The sequence below is a fragment of the Polistes dominula genome, unplaced genomic scaffold (genome assembly GCF_049000335.1).
Source record: "Polistes dominula isolate Pdom_NZ unplaced genomic scaffold, Pdom_raw_medaka contig_32, whole genome shotgun sequence".
Lineage (NCBI taxonomy): Eukaryota > Metazoa > Arthropoda > Insecta > Hymenoptera > Vespidae > Polistes > Polistes dominula.
In genome coordinates, this window is record NW_028300880.1 from 880141 (window position 1) to 901000 (window position 20860).

At 33.9% G+C, this 20860-nt stretch overlaps 1 protein-coding gene and 1 long non-coding RNA gene across 3 annotated transcripts in view; one reads left to right on the plus strand and one right to left on the minus strand.

Moving 5' to 3' along the window:
* Nucleotides 1-20860, plus strand: part of LOC107069813 (homeobox protein araucan) — a 121792-nt gene that overhangs the window by 88710 nt on the left and 12222 nt on the right. For both annotated transcript variants that reach the window (XM_015327421.2, XM_015327422.2), the window contains exons 4-6: nucleotides 8786-9144; nucleotides 15266-16277; nucleotides 16369-16453. In XM_015327421.2, the coding sequence (XP_015182907.1) occupies nucleotides 8786-9144; nucleotides 15266-16277; nucleotides 16369-16408 (1411 nt within the window). In that variant the 3' untranslated portion in view covers nucleotides 16409-16453. The remainder of the gene's footprint in view (nucleotides 1-8785; nucleotides 9145-15265; nucleotides 16278-16368; nucleotides 16454-20860) is intronic.
* The window catches only part of LOC149033549 (uncharacterized), a 106497-nt gene that overhangs the window by 62978 nt on the left and 22659 nt on the right, over nucleotides 1-20860 (minus strand). The gene's annotated exons all lie outside the window — the stretch shown is intronic.

Genomic DNA, 20860 nt, shown 5'->3' on the forward strand with positions numbered 1-20860 from the left:
GGTCTAACAGGGTAGACGACTCTCCTCTAGAATATACCATTGGTTAAAGGGAGAGAAAGTTAGAGGGAAAAGGAACTTCTGGAGTAGGCATTGTTTATCGTACAATCCACCCCTCCTCTCTCTCTCTCTCTCTCTCTCTTTCTCTCTTTCTCTTTACTTGGAGAGGTCCGGAGCCTCTATTAATTTACTTGCGTAATAATACGACGACCCTTTTCTCCTCATACTACTCCTCTTCATCCTCATCCTCATACCATTTCCTCAGTTACTACACTCCCTCGATACGGTCTACGGACTGACTGACTGACTGACTCGTCACTTTAAAACGTTCTCGTCGAGATGTGGTCTATTGTTTTACTGTCGTTATTCAAAACTTTACGGATTTCTATGAAAATCGTCAAGTTGACCGTGAACCCAGGACTTAAACTTAAATTATGAATTATTTTTACAATTGTTTCTCAGTTTTTCTTGGATTGTTTTAACAAATTAAGAATTGTATCAACTCAGTTGATTCATGAAATACAATCATGATTGTTTTTTATATATATTTAAAATAAATAAACAAAATGTGATATTGAATTTGAAAGATTAAAAATAAGAAATTAAATATATTTAATTTATACAAAAGAAAAAAAAAAGACAATTTTCTGAGTGAGATGAAAATAAAATTCCTTAAAAAATAAGGAAACTATCTGCCATCCGACACGCCTATTTAATAAAAACGCCATTCTTCATAAGGGATCCCTCAGTATGGTCTTTCTTTCGACGCTTTTTCTCTTTTCGATTTAGCCGTTAGCGTAGGATGGACCCCCTTTTTTTCTCTCTCTCTCTCTTATTTTTTTTTACTTTTTTCACCCTCGCCTCGTCATTCTTTTGCACCCTCCTTGGACTCCTCCGAACGACCGACCGTTCATGGAACGTGCGGAGCTTTGAATAAAAAATCACCACAGAGTCCTCCTATCGTTTCATATCGATTTAAAGACGATAGACATTCTTCGAATATATCAGAGACTAACAAATTATTTTCCTTCGTGATAAGAATGAGAATCTTTATTAAATGATAACCAAGTTTAGTTTAATGTAATAGAATTTCGTGTGAGAAAGTTTTTTTTTTCAAAATTGCCAGGGTAAAATGTTTTTAGGTTAGTTGAATATCATTGAATAATTTTAAAATATTCTTAACAATATATCAGAGATTAATAAATTATTTTTATTCGTGATAAGAATAAGAATTTTTTATTAAATGATAACTAAGTTTAATCTAATAGAATTTCGTGTGAGAAATTTTTTTCCAAAATTAGCAGGTCAAATGTTTTTAGGTTAGTTACATATCATTAAATATAATATTAATATTATACACATATATTAATATAATAATAATTAAAATATGAATTATTCATTAATAATTCTAGATAAATACATACTTCTTCGTAATACTTATATTTATACGAAACAAAGATAATAAGAAAGAAGTAGATGATTGGTTGATGTTATCTTTCATTTGATATCAATTTCAAAACTTTTTCTTCAGGAAATATTAAAGACTAATATATCATCTTTTCATTCTCAAAAAGCTTTCTTATCATCAATATTTTCATTGTTTAATAATACTTGATATAATTTTGAGATAAGGAAATAAAGACAGTTCTCGTTATTATCAAATTGTTAGACATAATAACGGGATCAAGTAAATATGACATTTATATTGAAATCAATGTAGTAGGATTCATTTTAATACTTTAATGTATCACATTATTACTTGTAATTATACTAAAAGAGAAATGTGATAAAGATCCATTTATAATTTAATTGTACATTAGCACAATACTTGAAATAATTTTTATATATTTTATAATACATTCATACTAATACCTGTTTTATTTTTTTAAATAATTAAACTAATTAATAAAATGATTGAATTAAGTCAACTTGTCCTCTTTAATGGCCCAATAATTATATTGGCTAATAAGTTCATACGGGTTTTCTTTTGAGTAAATAGAAAAACAGATTAAACTTATTGATCAATTTAATTTATTGGATAATGATATAGATATTTTGATGTACATTTAAGTAGAACTTCTCATTACTTAAATTAATGTTGATTAACAAATAGAATAGACAATTATATTTTATTTTCAAAAAATCAATCACTTTGACATATGTATTGAATCAACCATAATAAATATATTTAATTCTTACTATTATATTTTAAATATAAAGATAAGTAGAAGTAGTAGTAGTAAAAGAAATAGAATAATTATACTCAAACAATGATAGAAAATAATAAAAATAATTCAATCAACAGTAACCAATCAAACAAAACTATATCATATACTAATGATTTGAAACAAAAAGAAAAACAAATATAACAAGCAAGTAGAAGTATTAGTATCAGTACAAGTAGTATTAGTAGTAGCAGTAGTAGCAGTAGTAGGAGGAGGAGGAGAAATAGGAGTAGTAGTAGGATTGGTTGGTGGTAACATGGGAGGCTGTAGAGTATGGTTGGTCGGGGTAGTCGGTTGGTCGGTAGATTGGTAGGTAGGAAACGTTTGCACATCCGGGCCCGGGCGTAACTATTGGAGCTATACACATGGCCTCTATGAGCTCGGAGGACGTAATTACGCGCGTTCTGCCAATATTGGTTAACCTTTCGAGGTTGACGCCGCGATATGCAAAGCCCCTAATGAGTCGCTCGAGTGGCCCCGGTGTCTAGTATTATGCGTTCCTCCTTGCAACCCCCCTACTATCCCCATCCCCCTCCTCCCTACCCTTGCTTCACATCGTTATTACCTACTACCGTACGTATTCGACGATCCTCGTTCTCCCTTTCCTCCACCTCACCACCCTTCTAACTCTCCTTCTACCCTATTTCCTACCCTACCCCTTTCTATCTTCTATACAAGTCGTATTACAGGACCTTCTCGTATCGTCGTCCTTTACGTTCTCGCGAACACCGAGCGTGCTTCGAAATTCACTCACACATTTTCTATCTCGCTCTATCTCGCTCTATCTCTCTTTCTCTTTCTCGATACTCTCGAGAGTACTAGAATCTCCATGCCTTAGGGATTTAATTAAATTCCGCGACAAATACTACATGGAATGACCTAGGAGTAGAAAGACTCTTCCTTTTGGCTTTTAGGATTTCCTACCAACCCCCCAGTAACTAAAAGGTTCTTATATAACCAAGAGAAGAGAGACTATGGTGTGTAAGGTCGAAGGTCTAAGATTTATGTTTGGAAGAATAATCTCTTAGTTTATGAGAGGGGGCAGCGCGACAACTCCTCTATGAGAAATGTTACCAGATAACTCATAGATGTTACAGATATATTTTCTTTTCTATTTATTATATTTCAAATGAAGTGTATAAGTGGGATTGCGCGTGCAATAACGTGTTTGTTGAGTTTTATATCGTCAATAACGGTTTCCAATTGAATGTTCGTTCACGCATCTGCATTGGATCGAATGGTCCTCTATCTGTTTCACTCTCTCTCTCTCTCTCTCTCTCTGTGTTTCACTCTCTGTTTTCCGTTTCCGTTCGTTGGTTGGCTCATTCTCGCATATGCGAGGCAATCGCGTCGATATATTCGAGCAATTCTCTTCTCTTCTCTTCTCTTCTCTCTCTCTCTTTCTCTTTCCGCACGCAACGGTAACACTTAGTATGTAAATGACGTTGGGCGTCGTTCTGTGTGTGGATAATTGCACCACGACGAATACGACGACTACGACGAATACGACGACGACGCCAGGGGCCACGTGGGAGGCAGCCAGTCGAAATTGCGCATAGCAATGAAGGCTTTCTCTCTCTCTCTCTCTCTCTCTCTTTCTCTCTCCTTCGTAGATTGCATCTACGAACGGCGAACAATGTCGTATTTTTTTTTGGGAACCCTGAAATGGCCGCTTATTTCCAATGAGAGCGAAACAGAGAGAAATAGAACGAGTAATTCGAATATCGAGTAGAACATTTGCAAATACTATTATGTATTTTTTTTCTTTTTCCTTATTTATTGAATATTTGTTTTTGTTTTTTCTTTTTTGTCTTTTTTTAATTGACAGTATTTATTATGCATTTATCTGATACAATCCTGTTGCAAATTATGGACTTATTAACCAAACGTAAAGTATAAATATTTTAAAATATGTTACTTTAAAAAATAAAACAAACTTTAACAATTTTTTTCTTTTTTTTTACTTAACATAAGTCTAATTAAACTTGAAATTAAATTCATCGTATAAAGGGTGATACTTATAAAAAGGTAAATACCATTTGTCGAAGTATCATTAAAATTCTCTCTTTCTCTCTCTCTCTCTCTTATAATATTCTTTTTTACAGCAAATAAATTCTTTATTACTTTTTAACACGACATACTAACATTACTCGATTCTATTCTTAAATCGAGAACAGAGATAAGTAAAAAAAATTATCCGTCTAATGAATCGATGTAACTAACAATGAAAATAATTGTTGGATCATACTTTCTACGAAAGACAATTGAAACATTTGATGATACATGACTAATACAATCGAATTAATTGACGTGACAATAGACAAATAGATGGGGACCGAATAATAAAGTTCAGTTAAATGTCATTGTTATCTATTTTTGGCAATAACAATAAGAACAATATTTATGCATTTACAAAAGTGGAATGTATGTTCCTATATTTAACATAGAAAAATTACATTAAATATTAGAAAATGTTGAAACAAGTGACCTGAAGGAAATGCAATGTACAATTATCATATTTTTGTATAGTTAATTATGTTAACTGTTAATTCTAATTTATTTTATATTATATATTATATTTATATTTCTACATTTTGTGCTGAATTAATTTGTGCACAATTTGATATATAGGTTAGGTAAAAAATTTTGTGTATTGATTTCAATACTAAATTAAATTGTAAAACTTATTACTACAATTTGTAGGTGACCTTCATAATGCTTAATTTATTAAAATTGATGTTAATTGTATAAAAAATTCAGAATCCACCTAAACGCAAAAATCTCGTAGCAACAAAGTTCATAAATATTTTCAAATAATATCTTCAAAATCAAATACCCGATCACATAGATGACCTAAGGAAGAAGAAAATGGAAAAATTGCGAGTCTGTTAAATTTCGAAAATGTCAAACCCGTACTTCGTCGTTCAAACAACACAAGGATCGAGGCAAAAGTATGAGGGTTATTATTCTACGCGAAAGGTTTTCGTATCCTTAGCAGCCAACGTTTGTATCTTTATCTTATCCACCCTCTGTTATTCCAAGATCTCTGTCACCCCTCGTGCAAACAGTGGACGCGATTTCTAAGAATAAAAAAAAAAAAAAAAAAGAGAAAAGAAAAAAAGAAAGGAGAACAAAACTCTGACTTCTCTTCTACTTCGAAAAAAAAGTAGAAGAAAATGTGAAAACGAGTGATTCCATTGGTTCCCTTTTTCCGTTAGTTCCATTTCCGTATTCCTAGACGGAATGACTAGAAAAATCGATTGAGAAAAAAACGATTACTAGGATTCCATTTCTTCCAGTGTTTCCTAGCGAGATCAGGAAGAGTAAAAGGAGGAAATACTTTGAACGAATCGGGAGAAAAAAGAGGCCGATTTTATTGGCTTTGGTAGGAGAACGCGCTACTCTCTCGGTGGCCGCCTTTCCCTTGTCCTGGGGAGTTTAATAGAGGGTGAAACGCACACTCAAGCTTTCGAATCTTACGAACAATTTCTTCTACACAGTTTCCACCTTCATTCCTATCAATCTTCCATCGAAATCAAATCGTCATTCTTGGATCAACTACTGGAAAGAAATTCCAAAAAGAAAATGAACATTTCAGTGAGTTCGTTGGATTAAACCTCACTTCTTTTGTTAAAGTAATATGATCAAGTCATTTATTAAATGAATGATCACAAATTGACCAAATTCTTTCATTCGTTTGACAACAACACCTACTCTAATTAATCTTAATTTTGTTTTCTTTAGAATTAATTGAAAAGATAACCTAAAGATCAAATAATATCCTTTTACTGAATTAATCCAATTATTTGCTTAAAGTGTATGATCAATTTGATAACATAAATGTTAAAAACATTAAATATTACCTTCTTTAGAATTAATTTGCACAAAAATCATAAAAAGCAAATACAAAAATTGAACTTAACTAGCTCAATTATTTTATTGTATTGTGAATCACATAACTGATAACAAAATTAATCACAAATTACATAAATCTGTACATTTAGCTTCCTAATAAAATTAACAAGTGAATCAATACAATAATTAACAACTTGGCTAATTTAATGTAGACAAAAAGAATACCTGAACAATGATACAATAATCAAACATTAGGTTTGAATTGTGGTCATGATTCATAAACAAGAAATCCTAAAACTAACAAATCCACTAAAACCTCAAACAATAAATCAATTTCTTTAGTTTAACTGATAACAAATTTGCGGAACCTTTAAACCAGTTAAATATCAAAAGACCAGGGAATGATACAATGATCAAGCATAGTAAAAGTGTGTTGGGTTTGAAGACAGGAGAACGGTACAAAAGGAGAGAGATCTCATCGGGACATTTGTTACAGTCGACCCAGTTGGATCGGATCCGATAGGGAAGGATCATAAAGAGAAGGGAGGAGAGAAGTGGTAGTGTTCGTAGTATAAAGAGGAAGAGGAACATCTCCATTTGAATATAAGAAAGCAAAGCGTGCCTCTTATAAAAGAGTCCTCTTCTTCTTTTGCTAAAACAGTTTGTGAGTGTGTCTTCCTGGAAAGCATAACTATTTTTGGAGGAGAAAGATTTCGAATGTTGATAAACCACAAGAACAAGAAGGAAACTTCAAAACAAAATCTAAAGAAACACAAGATGGGAATTCGCATTAAAATCTATACTCTTCAAAACAATACAAATTTCAATCATACATTTGTTTAAACAATGTTAACCTGAACTGTGTTATAATACGATTAATTCATACTGAGTTGCATAAAAATTAGTATAAAGTTTAATAAAACAGTGTATTTGTGTATCATCGAGTTTATTCAATTGTGTGACGAACGAAGACCTATTGCAATTTTGTTTTCTTTCTAAAAGAATTCAAAATCTGAAAGTTTAAGTGTATTAAAATGAACCCTTTTGAATACGAAGCTCACCTAACAATTGCAATCACCAGGAGACTGAATGATTTTTCTATAATTTCAAGTCAAGAAAGGTCGACAAAATTTGCTAAGTTCATACATGCGCCCTCAGTCAACGCATATTACTTATTTTGTGCCCATACCATTCAAAGAGTTAAATTACAAAAGATATAACATCAAAAAACCAAAAATAAAACCTAAAAGTTAGCTTTACTGGTAAAAATATCAGATCAGTGGTACCTGTATACCAATATACATATATATATATATATTTTTTGTAATCGATGAGTCGTAATTTCGTGGGTCTTTTTTTTGTGACGTCCATCGAACGATCCAAGGTTCGTTACGGTCCCTGGCGAAATATCGTTCTCGGGGTTTTGCGTAGATGTGTTTCTCACTACTATAGTACCCCCCTACTACTACTACTACTATAACACATGCAACGACCGGTTCGTTTCACTAGCAGGATAGATCGTCGATAGGTATTTTAGCCCTTAGTATATAATGGTTTGATACTATATCTGTATATGTATTATACAGCAAGCACTCTGTAACACATTCGCGTCGTTTCCTCATGGGGGTTGGGATGGTTTACTCCAGAGAATGTGTATGAAAGAGAGAGAGAGAGAGAGAGAATGAGAGTGGGTGAGAGTAAGAGGAAGAGAAAGGTAGAGGAGGGTTGAAGGGAGGTTGAGGAAGAGGAGGAGGAGATCGATCGAATCGCCATTATGGCGAGCGAGCGAACTGAGCGCGTGAGCACCGAGGGTGCTCGATGGAATCACGCCACCGTTCGGGGGTTTATTCTCCGTATATATTTACCAGAGTATCAGTTTCGACCTCCTCCAGGCTCACCCCTAACTCTCCCACCCTATACCTTACTTCGTTCACCGATAGAATATGTCGTTCTCTCTCTTTTTCACCGTTTCTCTTTGGAAGAGGGTGCGTGGAAGACTCCTGCGACGCTTCCTACCTACCTCGAAGGGTGAGCCTAACGCGTCTAGGAAAAGCCTACGGAATTTCACCGTCAAAATCTGCGGGGAATTCTCACCCCTCCAAAAGTTACGCCACTTTTCCGCAAACCTTCTCTCTTCCTTCTGTTTGATATATAGTTTGTGTATGTATAGATGTATATATATATATATACGTCAAGGATATTTTTTTTTCCTTATTTATAGAGAATAAGCTTTTATACAGTGACTATCTAAATTATTTGGACATTAATGTTTGAATAAGTTATGGTTTTTTATTTAAACAATCACTCTGGGTAATGTTTTTAGTTACATTGATATTTTGTTAATTTTTTAGTTAACTTGTGCAATCTGTTTTTCGTTTTAATTTTGTTTTTGTTTTAATTTGTTCTATAAACAAACGAACAGCAGATTTACTAATCAACTTCATCAAGTCTTAAACAAATACACAAACACCCAAAAAAGTATTACATACTCATCCACACCTATAAATACATGTTATTAATCCTTTTGAACACTATGGGCGAATATATGCGTTTCATCAAAATAGTTCACATTAACAATAAAATCATTTCATCCTCAGCAATTGCAATTGTTGAACGCACTTCTCACTAAAATGTTTCAAATATTAATCTACAATTATAATTTTCGTTCCTTTTATTTTTGATGATAAAAGGGAACCATATGTTTACAGATACGGTGCAGGTTACGATTTAGCAGCGAGACGAAAAAATGCGACGAGGGAATCAACGGCGACCTTAAAAGCTTGGTTGAACGAGCACAAGAAAAATCCTTACCCAACGAAAGGTGAAAAAATTATGTTGGCGATAATAACGAAGATGACGTTGACCCAAGTATCAACGTGGTTCGCTAACGCACGAAGACGTTTGAAGAAAGAAAATAAAATGACTTGGGAACCGAAAAATAAAACGGATGACGATGATGATGCTGTCCTCACGGATTCGGAGGATAACAAGGACAAAGACGAACTTGCCAATGATAATCGAGGGGACAGAGTTGGCGATGATGCGAGGAGAGGCCTTGATGATAACGGTAAGATTTATACATATTTTATTTAGTTCAAATGATGATAATACAATATTATGCTATAGTGATATAAAAAGTAATAGTTTTTGAGGTTATGTAAGTGGAAATTGGAATTTAAAAATTAGGGTCAAATCTTAGAACGTTAATCGGTTTTTTTCTTAAATGTATAACGTGCAAGTATTATAATTATTTGTGATTGTTAATTAAAAATGTTAATTGTGAATTGAAACATTAATTATTGGATTATTTGGAATCATATAAGATTGGACAGTAGCCTAAAATGTTTGTTCAACTAGTTGTTAAGGTATTGGAGATAAAATTAAAATTGTGGGGGACCAATAATTATTGGAACGTTTACAAATCATTTTGTTTTATGTATAAATAAATGAGTAATAATTGTTTAAAATTACTTGGAAACCTTTTGAAAATCCTTTAACCTTATATTAAAGTTAGATTTAATTAATTTAATGTGTCAAATTTAATTTGATAAATCTACTGGTCGTTGATGAATTTAAAATAATTAAATTAATTGTTTAAAGAAGACCTAAGATGTTAAAATTATGATTGTGCAGAAAGTAAAAACAGATTTCTCATTAAACTTAATAAATTTAAGAGTAAACATTTGGGATTTTAGATTTTGAAATCTACTCTTTTCGTATCCCAATAATTTGATGAGTTGAAATATTCCCATATTCACAGTAAATCAAGCTTGTTAACCCTAAATTGATATATCGATGATTGAACAATTTTCAGTTATATTTGGAATATTGAAATTGGATTTAATCTGTGTAACGAGTCAAGCTTAATTGGATGAATCCATTAATCGTTATTGAAGTTGGGTCAATTTACATAGTGAATCGGATTGATCAAATGAATCGTTTAAAAAGAAAGACTGATGATATCAGCAGGATTGACCAGGGATTTAGAAGTTACAATAGTATTCCATGTTGACATAAAAAGATATCAAGAAATATCAATTTTACAGGATCATATTTAATAATGACTATAATTAATTAATTATGAAAATTGAAGAGTAATTGTTTACACAAGATTAAAGATTCCAGGTTCTTAACGCAAAAGTGTCCAGAATTTGTAGAATTTTTATTGTTGTTACTTAACAAGGAAAAATTTTATTAATGATAATAATTATCAGGTCCCCCATTTTAAATTATTCATTTAAATCAAAATAGCTATTATTTACACGGATAAATATCCGACAATATCTTGTTTTGCACAAATTAAACCCAATTTGTTTCCAAGTTCTCTTTAAATTCAAACATAACCTCTCTAATGTAAATCAAAGAATCAATCAGTAAATTATACATGTCCATTGAATAATACATTTGTTTCCATACATCTTTATATTTCAAACATAAACTAATCCCATTTGAAATCAAATAATCACTCAATATAAGTAAAGTATTAACATGAAAACATATATCTGACCACTGAATAAATCAAACAACAGTACTACTGTTCTTTACTATGTTACGATCAATTAGTATTATACGTCTTAAATTTCAAAATTTGACCAGTCTTTAGTAAATCAAATACCATGATAAAAGTCAATGGAAATAATCCTAGGAAAGTAAATTATAACAAACTCGTAACACAGAACGTACGTATCCTTCGAAGAGTAACTATCATTCGATCCGACGTTTCGCGTGCTACTCGAAACCACGACCCGTTATATCATTTTGAATTAGCATTTGTTGAACACACAAGAAAGCAACAGAAACAGAAACAGAGACAGAAAGAGAAGAGAATTCGCGATCTCCTTCGAGTCGGAATGTCGGGTAGCGTGTTTACCTCGCGTGACTAGTTTCCCTGATATCGAGTACCCATCGGTCTCCGTTTCAGATATTGCGCAAGCATCCATTCCGTTCCTACAATGAACGAATTTCTCGTACGACCTCACCCTATATGGTTAAAGACTGACTGAATCGAGAAACGGTTTTCTTTCAAGTAGATCGAGTACGAGATTGAAGAAGAAGTAGCTTAGAGCAATAGGTTCAAACCAGAGTAAACGGGATTCATCCATAGATGGTAAAACTATCTTAAATCCCATAGTATATGTCCAATAGTATGTTTGGAACGTCTTGTATTCAATAGTGTTCACCTATTCTCAACAAAATCAAACGTTTCTATAACCCCCCTCTCCCATCAATTGAACTTAAAACGGAATGTTAATAAGAACTGAAATGGAGTTGCTACGTTAACTAAGTTTCAACTATTACACGTTAAAAACTCGCGATCCTAATCGTCCCGCTAATTACAATGTCTAAATAATTACATAAGAATGGAACAAACAAACAAAATACCATATGTAGGAATAAATTGTTCAATCCCATTAATTGGACTAATGCGAGTCACGAAATGTAACAAATTCCGTGCCACCTTTAGTGTTCCTTCTTATTCTATCTCTAATTTCTAACACGTACGACCTATTCCTAAGAACCCTTCAACCCTCTTCCACCACCACCACCACTCTCCTTATTCTCTTTCTATTTTATCTCTTTCGCAATAAATCTCATCCCCCTTCCCCTAGTCCTGTTAGAAAGAAAACTCTTTCTCATTCTCGTGCGTGCCCGCGCGAGAGAAGCATTTTGGGTTAGACGATTCGCGGGAGTCCAATGTAAGAGTGAACAGGACACGAGAGGCACACTATATCGTGGGGGCGGACATAATAGTTCACATGTGGGTAAACACAGTGACGGGTTGCGGGTTGCCGCGCAAAGAGATTAATGGCCTTCGGTTTGGTCCTCCATCCTCAACCCCCCTTCCTTCCCCCACCCCCAAGACCCCTCTTACTCTGTATTCCCCTACCTACCATTTCCACCATTACACTCCTCATTCCCCTATATACCATAGTGGAAGCGAACGGGCCGTACGGTAACGTTACTCCGGGTGTCGTCGTAGCTACGAGCAGGACTTTGCGCGCGCGCACTAACTCGCACGCATTCACTCACTCACGTATCTACTAGTCGGGTCTCTCTATCCGTGAAGTTTTGTTGTGTTGGTGAGGGTGCGGCCAGGCTGAGTAGCCATCCATAGGAGCATGTATGCTACGTGCCACAAGCTCTCAGTATCTATATGTTATATGTCTATATATACTATATAGTATATATGTATAAACTTCTATGTACTTAGGAATATATATAGTATGTGCGTGTGTTTATAAGTGTGGGGTATATACATGGGACGACAGCAGTGGTTCGAGGTACGGTGATGTATCGGCGCCCGCGGCGAGACGAATGGTACGGACCCTCCTATGGCCACCATTACCCCACCGCACATTGGCCAATATCGGCTCTCCTGCTGTCCTTCTCTCTAACTCTCTATCTATCTATCTCTATCTATTTCTCTCTCTCTCTTTCTCCCATACTGTTCCGATCATCTAGGTATCGTCCGGCTGCTTCACGAGTCCCTCTCTACCCTATAACACGACACTTCCATAGGAGTTACGTGATTTTGGGAAAAATCTCTTCATTCATGTGCTTTGATTTACCGATACAGGAATAATATGATCAACTTGTATCTAATATGTTATTTATTTTTTCTTTTTTTTTTTTTTCAAATATTAATCAGTTTTGGGATTGGTTCTAGAAAGTGGGGAATAATTTATATTTTCAATGTATTTAGTCTTTTTTTTAATCATATCATGGGCACGAACTTTTTGATCAAACCCAATTCTCAGGGTTTTATGGGACACGCTGTGTCTTACCAATTTTTAGATTTGTTTATTTCTGGGGAGGATTGTTGGGAATTGTACTTGAGGATTTATACATTTTTATTTAATTTAATGTTATCCAATAAAGTGTATTTGATTATGCGAAGAAAAATTGCAGTTATTTGAATGATTGATATTGATATTTAATTTAATATTTTTGTTAATTAAAGACAGTTTTGAGCGTAGTGTATTTTACATTAATAATATTAATCAACATGAACTTTCTAGATAATCTAATACATTGAAAATATAAATCAGATTTATAATTATTAATTGACATGTACTTTTCAAGTATTGCTATGCAATTAATTTAAACAGTTTTTTTTTTTTAAATACTTGCTGGATTATACATTTATACTAAGACATACTTTAAATTTTCATTAGATCATTTAATGTAATTCACTTACACATTGACACGTATCTTATCACAAATAATCAAGTTTAATAAAAACTGAGATTAATACAAATACACATGTTCTCATTTAATCTGATTATCAGAAAAAATGAAAAAATATTTGATTCTCCCCCATTCACCGTCACATTTACTTACCCCAAAGATAAGAATATTCCAAAGTAAAATAAATGAACTTAATGGGGGATTATTAATTAAGCAAAAAAAAAGAAAAATAAGAAGAAGAAGAAGGAGAAATGAGAATAAACGATGAGTATAATGAGTAGGTAATTCCGAGAAGTAAGATAGTCTGGCTATGGCGATAATTAATGAGAAACCTTAGCCGGTAAACGTGCGAGCAAATATTTGCAGACTACTCGAGATCGTTGTCCTACACGCTCATGCTTATAGTGGCTTTTGAGTAGTAGGAAATTCAAAAGGGGGAGAGAAGAAGACTATCCTTGGTGCTCATGAATTTCTACGCCCTGTGATACTACCACCGGACCCCGTAAAGTAGTAGTGGTCACTTTAAGCACGTGCCTTTAGTAGTGGTAGTAGTAGTAGTAGTAGCTACCAGAGGGTTGAAAAGTTTCGCGAGTTATACTAGGATATATTTGACGAAGGGGAAATAGGAAGGGAGGGGGAGGGCTGGGGTACTCTCTCTTTTAAAGCTTACCCATGCTGGCATAAAACCAACGTTATGTATCGTTAAATTTAGTCAACCGTTACGTTTTTCTTCAACAGAGTAAAGCACACACACACAAAAAAAATACTCTATCTGAACATTCAAGAGAAAGTATTTTATTAACTAGATTAACTTCCTTTATACTCGGATTAAATCAATGATGAACATCTAAAAGAATCTAAATAAACTTGGTATAAGTACGAATTAAATCTTTTTATTCGCCAGTAAAACATTTAACGATCTAACCTTCCCCAGAAGAAAAAAGGAATCCAACGTAGAAAATAAATCTCTCTTACGTTAAAATTGTATACATCTACAAACCCCCGGTGGTATCACGTGTATGCATAATAATAGTTTGGTTTACGATACAAACGATTCGAGTTAGTTGAATGAAAATTCTCCCGATCGAGATATCAGTCGGCCTGGCGCGAAGATTATGAGATTAACGGCTGATAAAAGAGGGTCAAAAGTTAAAGAGCCACTTGTGGACTCGACGTTAGTATCTATTTAGTTGCCCCATAAGGTTCTCTTTATAAGGGGGTGCTTGCACCCTAAGCTTCATCTCACTTTCTCTTTTGCGTTTCTCTCTCTCTCTTGCTCTCGTTGTCTCTCATTTCGTAGTGGCAGCAGCAGTAGCAACGGCAGCCCCTTTCCAGCTTGGGAATTATCGCTTGACGACCCATCAAGTAAACCCTCTGCCGACTCATTCGAACCTCTTAATGAAATTCTCACCCCTGACTGACTGGCTTGGCTCGATGGCTGGATGGTTAGCTGGCACAGACAGCAGAGACGATCCTAGAGTGCCCCGAGAGAGTTCAGAGAGGGATCGAAGAAAGAGAAAAGAGAGATGCCTTGTCTCACTCGTTCATTCCCTTTCTCTTTCTAATACACATACAAACACACGCACACTCTTTCTCTAACATTCTGTCTTTTTCTGGGTCGGGTTCGGTGCCTCAAGGGAAAGTAGAAATCTCTCGCGCCCAAAGTGGTTGAAGGCTTCACTCCCTACTACTTTTTTTTTCACAGCATCCCTTACAGCTTTACTATATAAGGGTGCGTTAGGAGAAAGACCCTTTCCGAAACACGCGAGCCCCGCAGGATGACTCGTCCTCTTACTTCTCTTATGTCTCACTTTCACACCAGGGATTATAAACCATTAACGATGATACTCGGTGCATTATACGCGTGTCTAAATCCCATTAACTGTTTCATCATATTTAACGAGAATATTACTTAAGATAAGTAGGTTAGGAGATGATTCTGATGTATTTGTTGGTGTTAATTTATTTATTGAAATGAAGTTAATTGATTTATTTGACAGAACCAATGAGACACGTCAAAGCGGAACACATGCAACACGAAAAAGACCTTGACGATGAGGATGATCTCGATTTGGAGGAGGATCCGCGAGGACGAGAACTTCCTTTTCATCATACGATGCAACATCATCATCATCATCATCATCAGGGTTATGGTACGGAGGAGCATATGAAGGAAGAGGGTATTAAAACGGACTGCAGTGGAGGTGGTGTACCAATTCCAGCGACTAAACCGAAAATTTGGTCGCTGGCGGACACGGCCGCTTGTAAAACACCTCCACCACCTTCTCATCCACATCATCAACAATACCATCATCTACATCATCAACAGCATTATGCTCAACAACAACATCACCTTGGAAATCAAGTACACCACCATCACTCGCAACAACCTTGGTTAGGACCAGGTGGAGGTGGTGGTGGTGGAGGAGGAGGTGGCGGCGGTGGCGGTGGGGGTGCTGGAAGTGGAAGTTTGGGTTCCTCTTTTGCATTACCTTCTTCAGCTTCCATGAGTCCCTCGGCAGCAGCGACGGCACCTTATTCCACTGCGGCTGCACGATACGGTGGTTTCCTTTCAACATCATCCGGTGGCCAACTTCATTACAATCCTAATTCCTCGTCTGGTAACACATCATCTGCATCCTCTTCCGCTGCGGCGGGGTTTCCAGAAGTTGGTACGGATACCCCACCTCAGACACCACCCAATATGAAGGTGGCTACTCCGAATGGGGTGATCCAACCACCACCAGCAGGCTATTGCCCTACTGGGAATACCAATCAGACGAGTAATGGGAATCCTAATCATTACGCAACCACTCATCCTGGTGCTGGAGGTTATTTATCTGCTACGTCTGGATCCGCTGGTGGTGCATCATCCTTTGCATCGAGATTGCAAAGCTCACCGCACAAGGACTTCTCACCGGCGGGACAAAATTCCATTCTTCATCAACACCAAACCACTGCCAGTTTACCACCAACAGAAGCTACCACAGCGTTCAAACCCTTCTACAAAGGGTATGTATGTCTTATATTTTTGTCCCTAATTATTTTCCCTACTTGGATTGTTATTTCAAGTAAGATTAAATTTATTTTCATGGTGTTTCAGATCACAATCTATGGGTAGTGGGTTCGTTTCGCCGGTTTAAAAAACATCCTAAAATGATACAGGAAAATCGACGCTTTCTCTCAAGGTGAGTTTTCAACGGAAACGTACAATCGATAGGGTCGTAGGTTATATTTGAACGACCAGCAATCTCATTGGGACAATTTATTAACGCTTTATTGACCATACTCGATTACGTTTTATCCTACATTCCGTGTAATCATTTTAATCACGAGCGATTAATCCTTGCTAGTGAAATTAGCTGTGCAATGTTAACACTCCATAATATCATGTTATTTCAAAGTTGAAAACTTGAAATACATGTATATTAGAGAGAGCTTTAATCTTATTTTAATTTGTTAATATAAGATTAATCGATAATTCATGCGTGAAGTTTTTAATATTTTTGTTAAGTCTAAATAATAATTAATGTAGTTTAATAAAATTGTATATATTGTAATATGTAATCCCAAAGCTCGAAATATCATATTGCACATTTTGTTATTGTAGACATTATGAGATTTTAGAAAAACAAAAATATCATGTGTGCAAGTCACACGTGTTAGAAGTGAAACCTTCAAAAAACTAAGCTTCGAGAGAATGAGACGAATGTACAGTATCAAAAGTAGGCTAATTGTAGGATTTGCTTACTTTTATAAATGATATGTTTGTCTCTTTTTCTCTTTTTAGTGTCGTAGTATTTCATCACTTTTTTGTTTCATTGTTTCATCCATTTTAAATCATCCTAATTCTAAAGAAGTTTTCACTTCAACAAAAATTCTTCAAATAATAAGAATTTGAATTATATATATATATATATATATATATATATATATATATATATATATATATATATATATATATATATGTATAATATGACACTTATTATTTGTTTAATTTAGTAATAAGTCTTATGATCATTTCAAGATCTACTTTGTTTCGTTAAAAATTTAACATAAAATGAGAGAGCAACAAAAAATAAAAAAAAAAATAAAATAAAACAATTGTAACTATTCACAATCAATAAAGAATAAACATTTATTTATTGTTAGCACCATTGACCAAGATTTATTTTTTTCTTATCAATCGATGTAAAGTTTCAACGTTATATTTTCAGACAAACTTTTATTCTATCTAAAGAATAAGATAATAAATAATTGACGTTTGTCTGGTATAAATTTTTGAATAAAATTATCTTTGGACAAAAATTTCTTCACTTCAAAATATAATTGGATTACACAAGGTTCAGAAAAAAAGGGATGTGAACATCGTTAGATATTAAACACGAACAATTGGATTCTGTTTATTTTAAAACCCGTCATATGAAACTCATTCGTTTTGTCGTTTTAAAGATTTTTCCTTCTACTTTCGTAACATTAAAATCATACTTGAGCACAACTGAGGAGGACCATCGATAACGAATAAATAATCGTTTATTATTAGCACCATTGACCAACAATTATTATTTTTATTATTTTTTACTTAGCGAAAGATTTCCAATTCATTTGGCAGTGGCGATTGTCAGTGACGCCACGATGTGAAATATATTTCTATTAATCTAAGCACTCTGATCACCGGTGGCTCCCATGGCGTCACAGCTAAGTTAAGTGCCGGTCACCGGTAACCCTTGTGGCATTCAACCTGTTAATTATCAAAGTAAATTGTTGAAGTAAAGTATGTGTGTATCATTTCTTTGAAAAAAATTATAATTTAATCATGAAAAACTTGATTAAAATGTACTCGAGTAGAGAACAGAGCTTTTGTTCATCACAAATCGTAGTCTTATCGTTAATTCTCATTAAACCCTGTCGTACAGAGAAACAGCCGTACCTAAAAGGTTAATCCCAAAAAAAGAAAGAGACCTCAAAACGAGAACTTGGATTCTGTTTACTTAGAAACTCTGACAACAAACCCGATTCATATTATCATTTGGTCATGTCAATTTTACCTCTCGTAGGACCTCAAAAAAAAATCATACTAAGGACACATAACACAACAACAACAACAACAACAACAACAACAGTGGACGCGACTACGATCGATAAAGAATTAATATCCCTGTGTGTGAGCCGTCGATTGGTCGTTAGCCTGAGATTCTCCCGTTGAAATAATAATAGCCAGTTTTGTGTGTTGGGTATTGAGTAGCGCGTGGGCAGTCGATCGAGGGCGAGAAAAAAATAAAAAGAAATAGAAGAAGAAAGAAAGAAAGAAAGAAAGAAAGAAAGAAAGAAAAAAAAAAAGGTAAAAAGAAATAAAGAAAGAGAAAGAGAGAGAAAGAGTCTCTCGCCACCTTCTTGACAGTGACAAATGAACGGAGATTTCAATCAGTGAATGGAATCACCGTCCTGAACTAGCTTCGTCCTTCTCTTACACACGCATGATACACGCGTAGGTCCTTGCGTGCGTGTAACGCTTGGGAACACTATACTCGGACACACCTCAACCTGTCGCGTTAGTAACCGAACGAACGACTTCAGCGGCTGGCTGGACCAACACTCTCTTCACCTCACCTTTCCACTCTTCTTCTTCTTCTTCTTCTTCTTCTTCTTCAACTCTTCTATCCTCTCACGAAGCAGATACCTTTCGAAGCGTCGAAAGACGATCGGATTTGAAAACGTACTGTGCTTTCTTTTCTTTCTCTTTCTTTTCTTCTTTATTTCTATCTTTTTCTGGTTCCTGTCATTCGACGTTCCGTTATTCCAATATTTTTTGAAGTTTAAACTTCTTAACGCGCATTGAAAGAGAGAGAGAGAATGTGATTTTAGTTGCGCGCGCATATTGCAACAGAAGCATGAAGTTTGCCGTTAGAGTTCTTTAGCATGAAGTTAGTTGTTAATGAGATTTCGTTAGTATGAAGTTAGCCGTTAAAGAACATAAATTGTATAGGATTATTTTAATTTACTTTTTTTTTCTATTGAATGAACAATTGAATGATAAATAATTCACGTTACATTTAAATGTTTTTTCTTTGAAACTTTGTTTTTAAATAGTTGATTAATTCATTAACGATGTACTAAACTGTTTTGATTTTTCAGCATCTGACTGCTATATTCAAAAAGTTTGATAAAATTGTTTTACAACTATTCAAAACTTTGATTTTCTATAAATTACAATACATATATTTTTATACCAATAAAAAGTAAAATGAAATAAAAACTTTATTTTCAATAAAAAAATAATAAAAAAAGAGTTTTATTTTATTTTTTCCGTACTATAAAGAATAAAATGTTTACATTGTCCAATTACTGAAATCACAAATTGCAGTATTTTATGTTTAAACAACCAATATTGTATGAAAATTTTAGTTGTTTAAAAATTCAAAGAATATTTGTAGAAAAAATCCAATTAATGAATGTATCAAAATCAATATATATTTATAACAAATGAATAATCCATCTGCTATTTAAAATGTACTAACAAAAAAAAAAGAAAAAACTAAAGGAAATATAAATGCATGGGATGTAAATCAAGAGGAATCTAAGTAAATTCAAAGAAAAATTGCGAAGTGGAAAAGAGAGAATCGTAAGAATTGTTCCCTCGTTTCCTTACAAACGATAGGACGATATTCTCATCTCCAGGGTTTACTCTAGCCGTTCGTCTTTTCCCAAACCTCTCGAGAAGTTCCCATAAAGTCAAGTCTTCTACATCGTTTCGAAAGGGGTTATCTGATTCAGTTCAATTCCAATTGACTATGAGTTAGAAAATAAATTACTTTTTGATGCATTCCAAAATCCAGAATAAGAAATCTACGAGATACTTTTAGAAATTTAAACGAAGTCTTTCGAAATGAAATGAAATTAGAGAAGAAATCAAAATAAGTTGATTTATTTGATCGAAAGATTGGTTAGCAGAGAAAATTACTTTGATTTTTCATCGAATCAATTAAAAATAATTTAATTAAATTGTATTTATTGAATTTTAAATAAACATTTTTTGTAATATGTATAATATAACCTCCAAATGCTCCCATTAGTAATACAAACATGCAAAGATAAATAGTTGTACATTTGAACATATTTATTAATTAATTATATTTTACAGAAATTGATAAAATCAAATATCGATAACATTAAATAAACTCCGTAATATAAAACCAATGAAAATATTTGGATTCTATTTAATAAACATTAGTTAAATTATTTTCTGTATTTAATATAACCTCAAAACCTTTCAATTGGGTATCAATTTAATCTTAAATAATCGAAATAAATTTCAACCAAATTAATATCAAATAAATTTAATAAAAGATTCCCAAAATTAACCCCCCCCCCCAAAAAAAACATACACTAATAAACCTCATATTATAAACCATAAGAACATTTCAATATCATCAAATAAAAATTACCAACACATAAAATAAAAAAATAAATAAACATTCCAAGTATACTTAACGAACAAAAAATATATCTGGCTCCCAAAAAAGAAAATGTCAAAACAAATCTCAAAGAAAAACAAATCAACATAACCTAAGTATACCACATTCAGTTCTACCAGA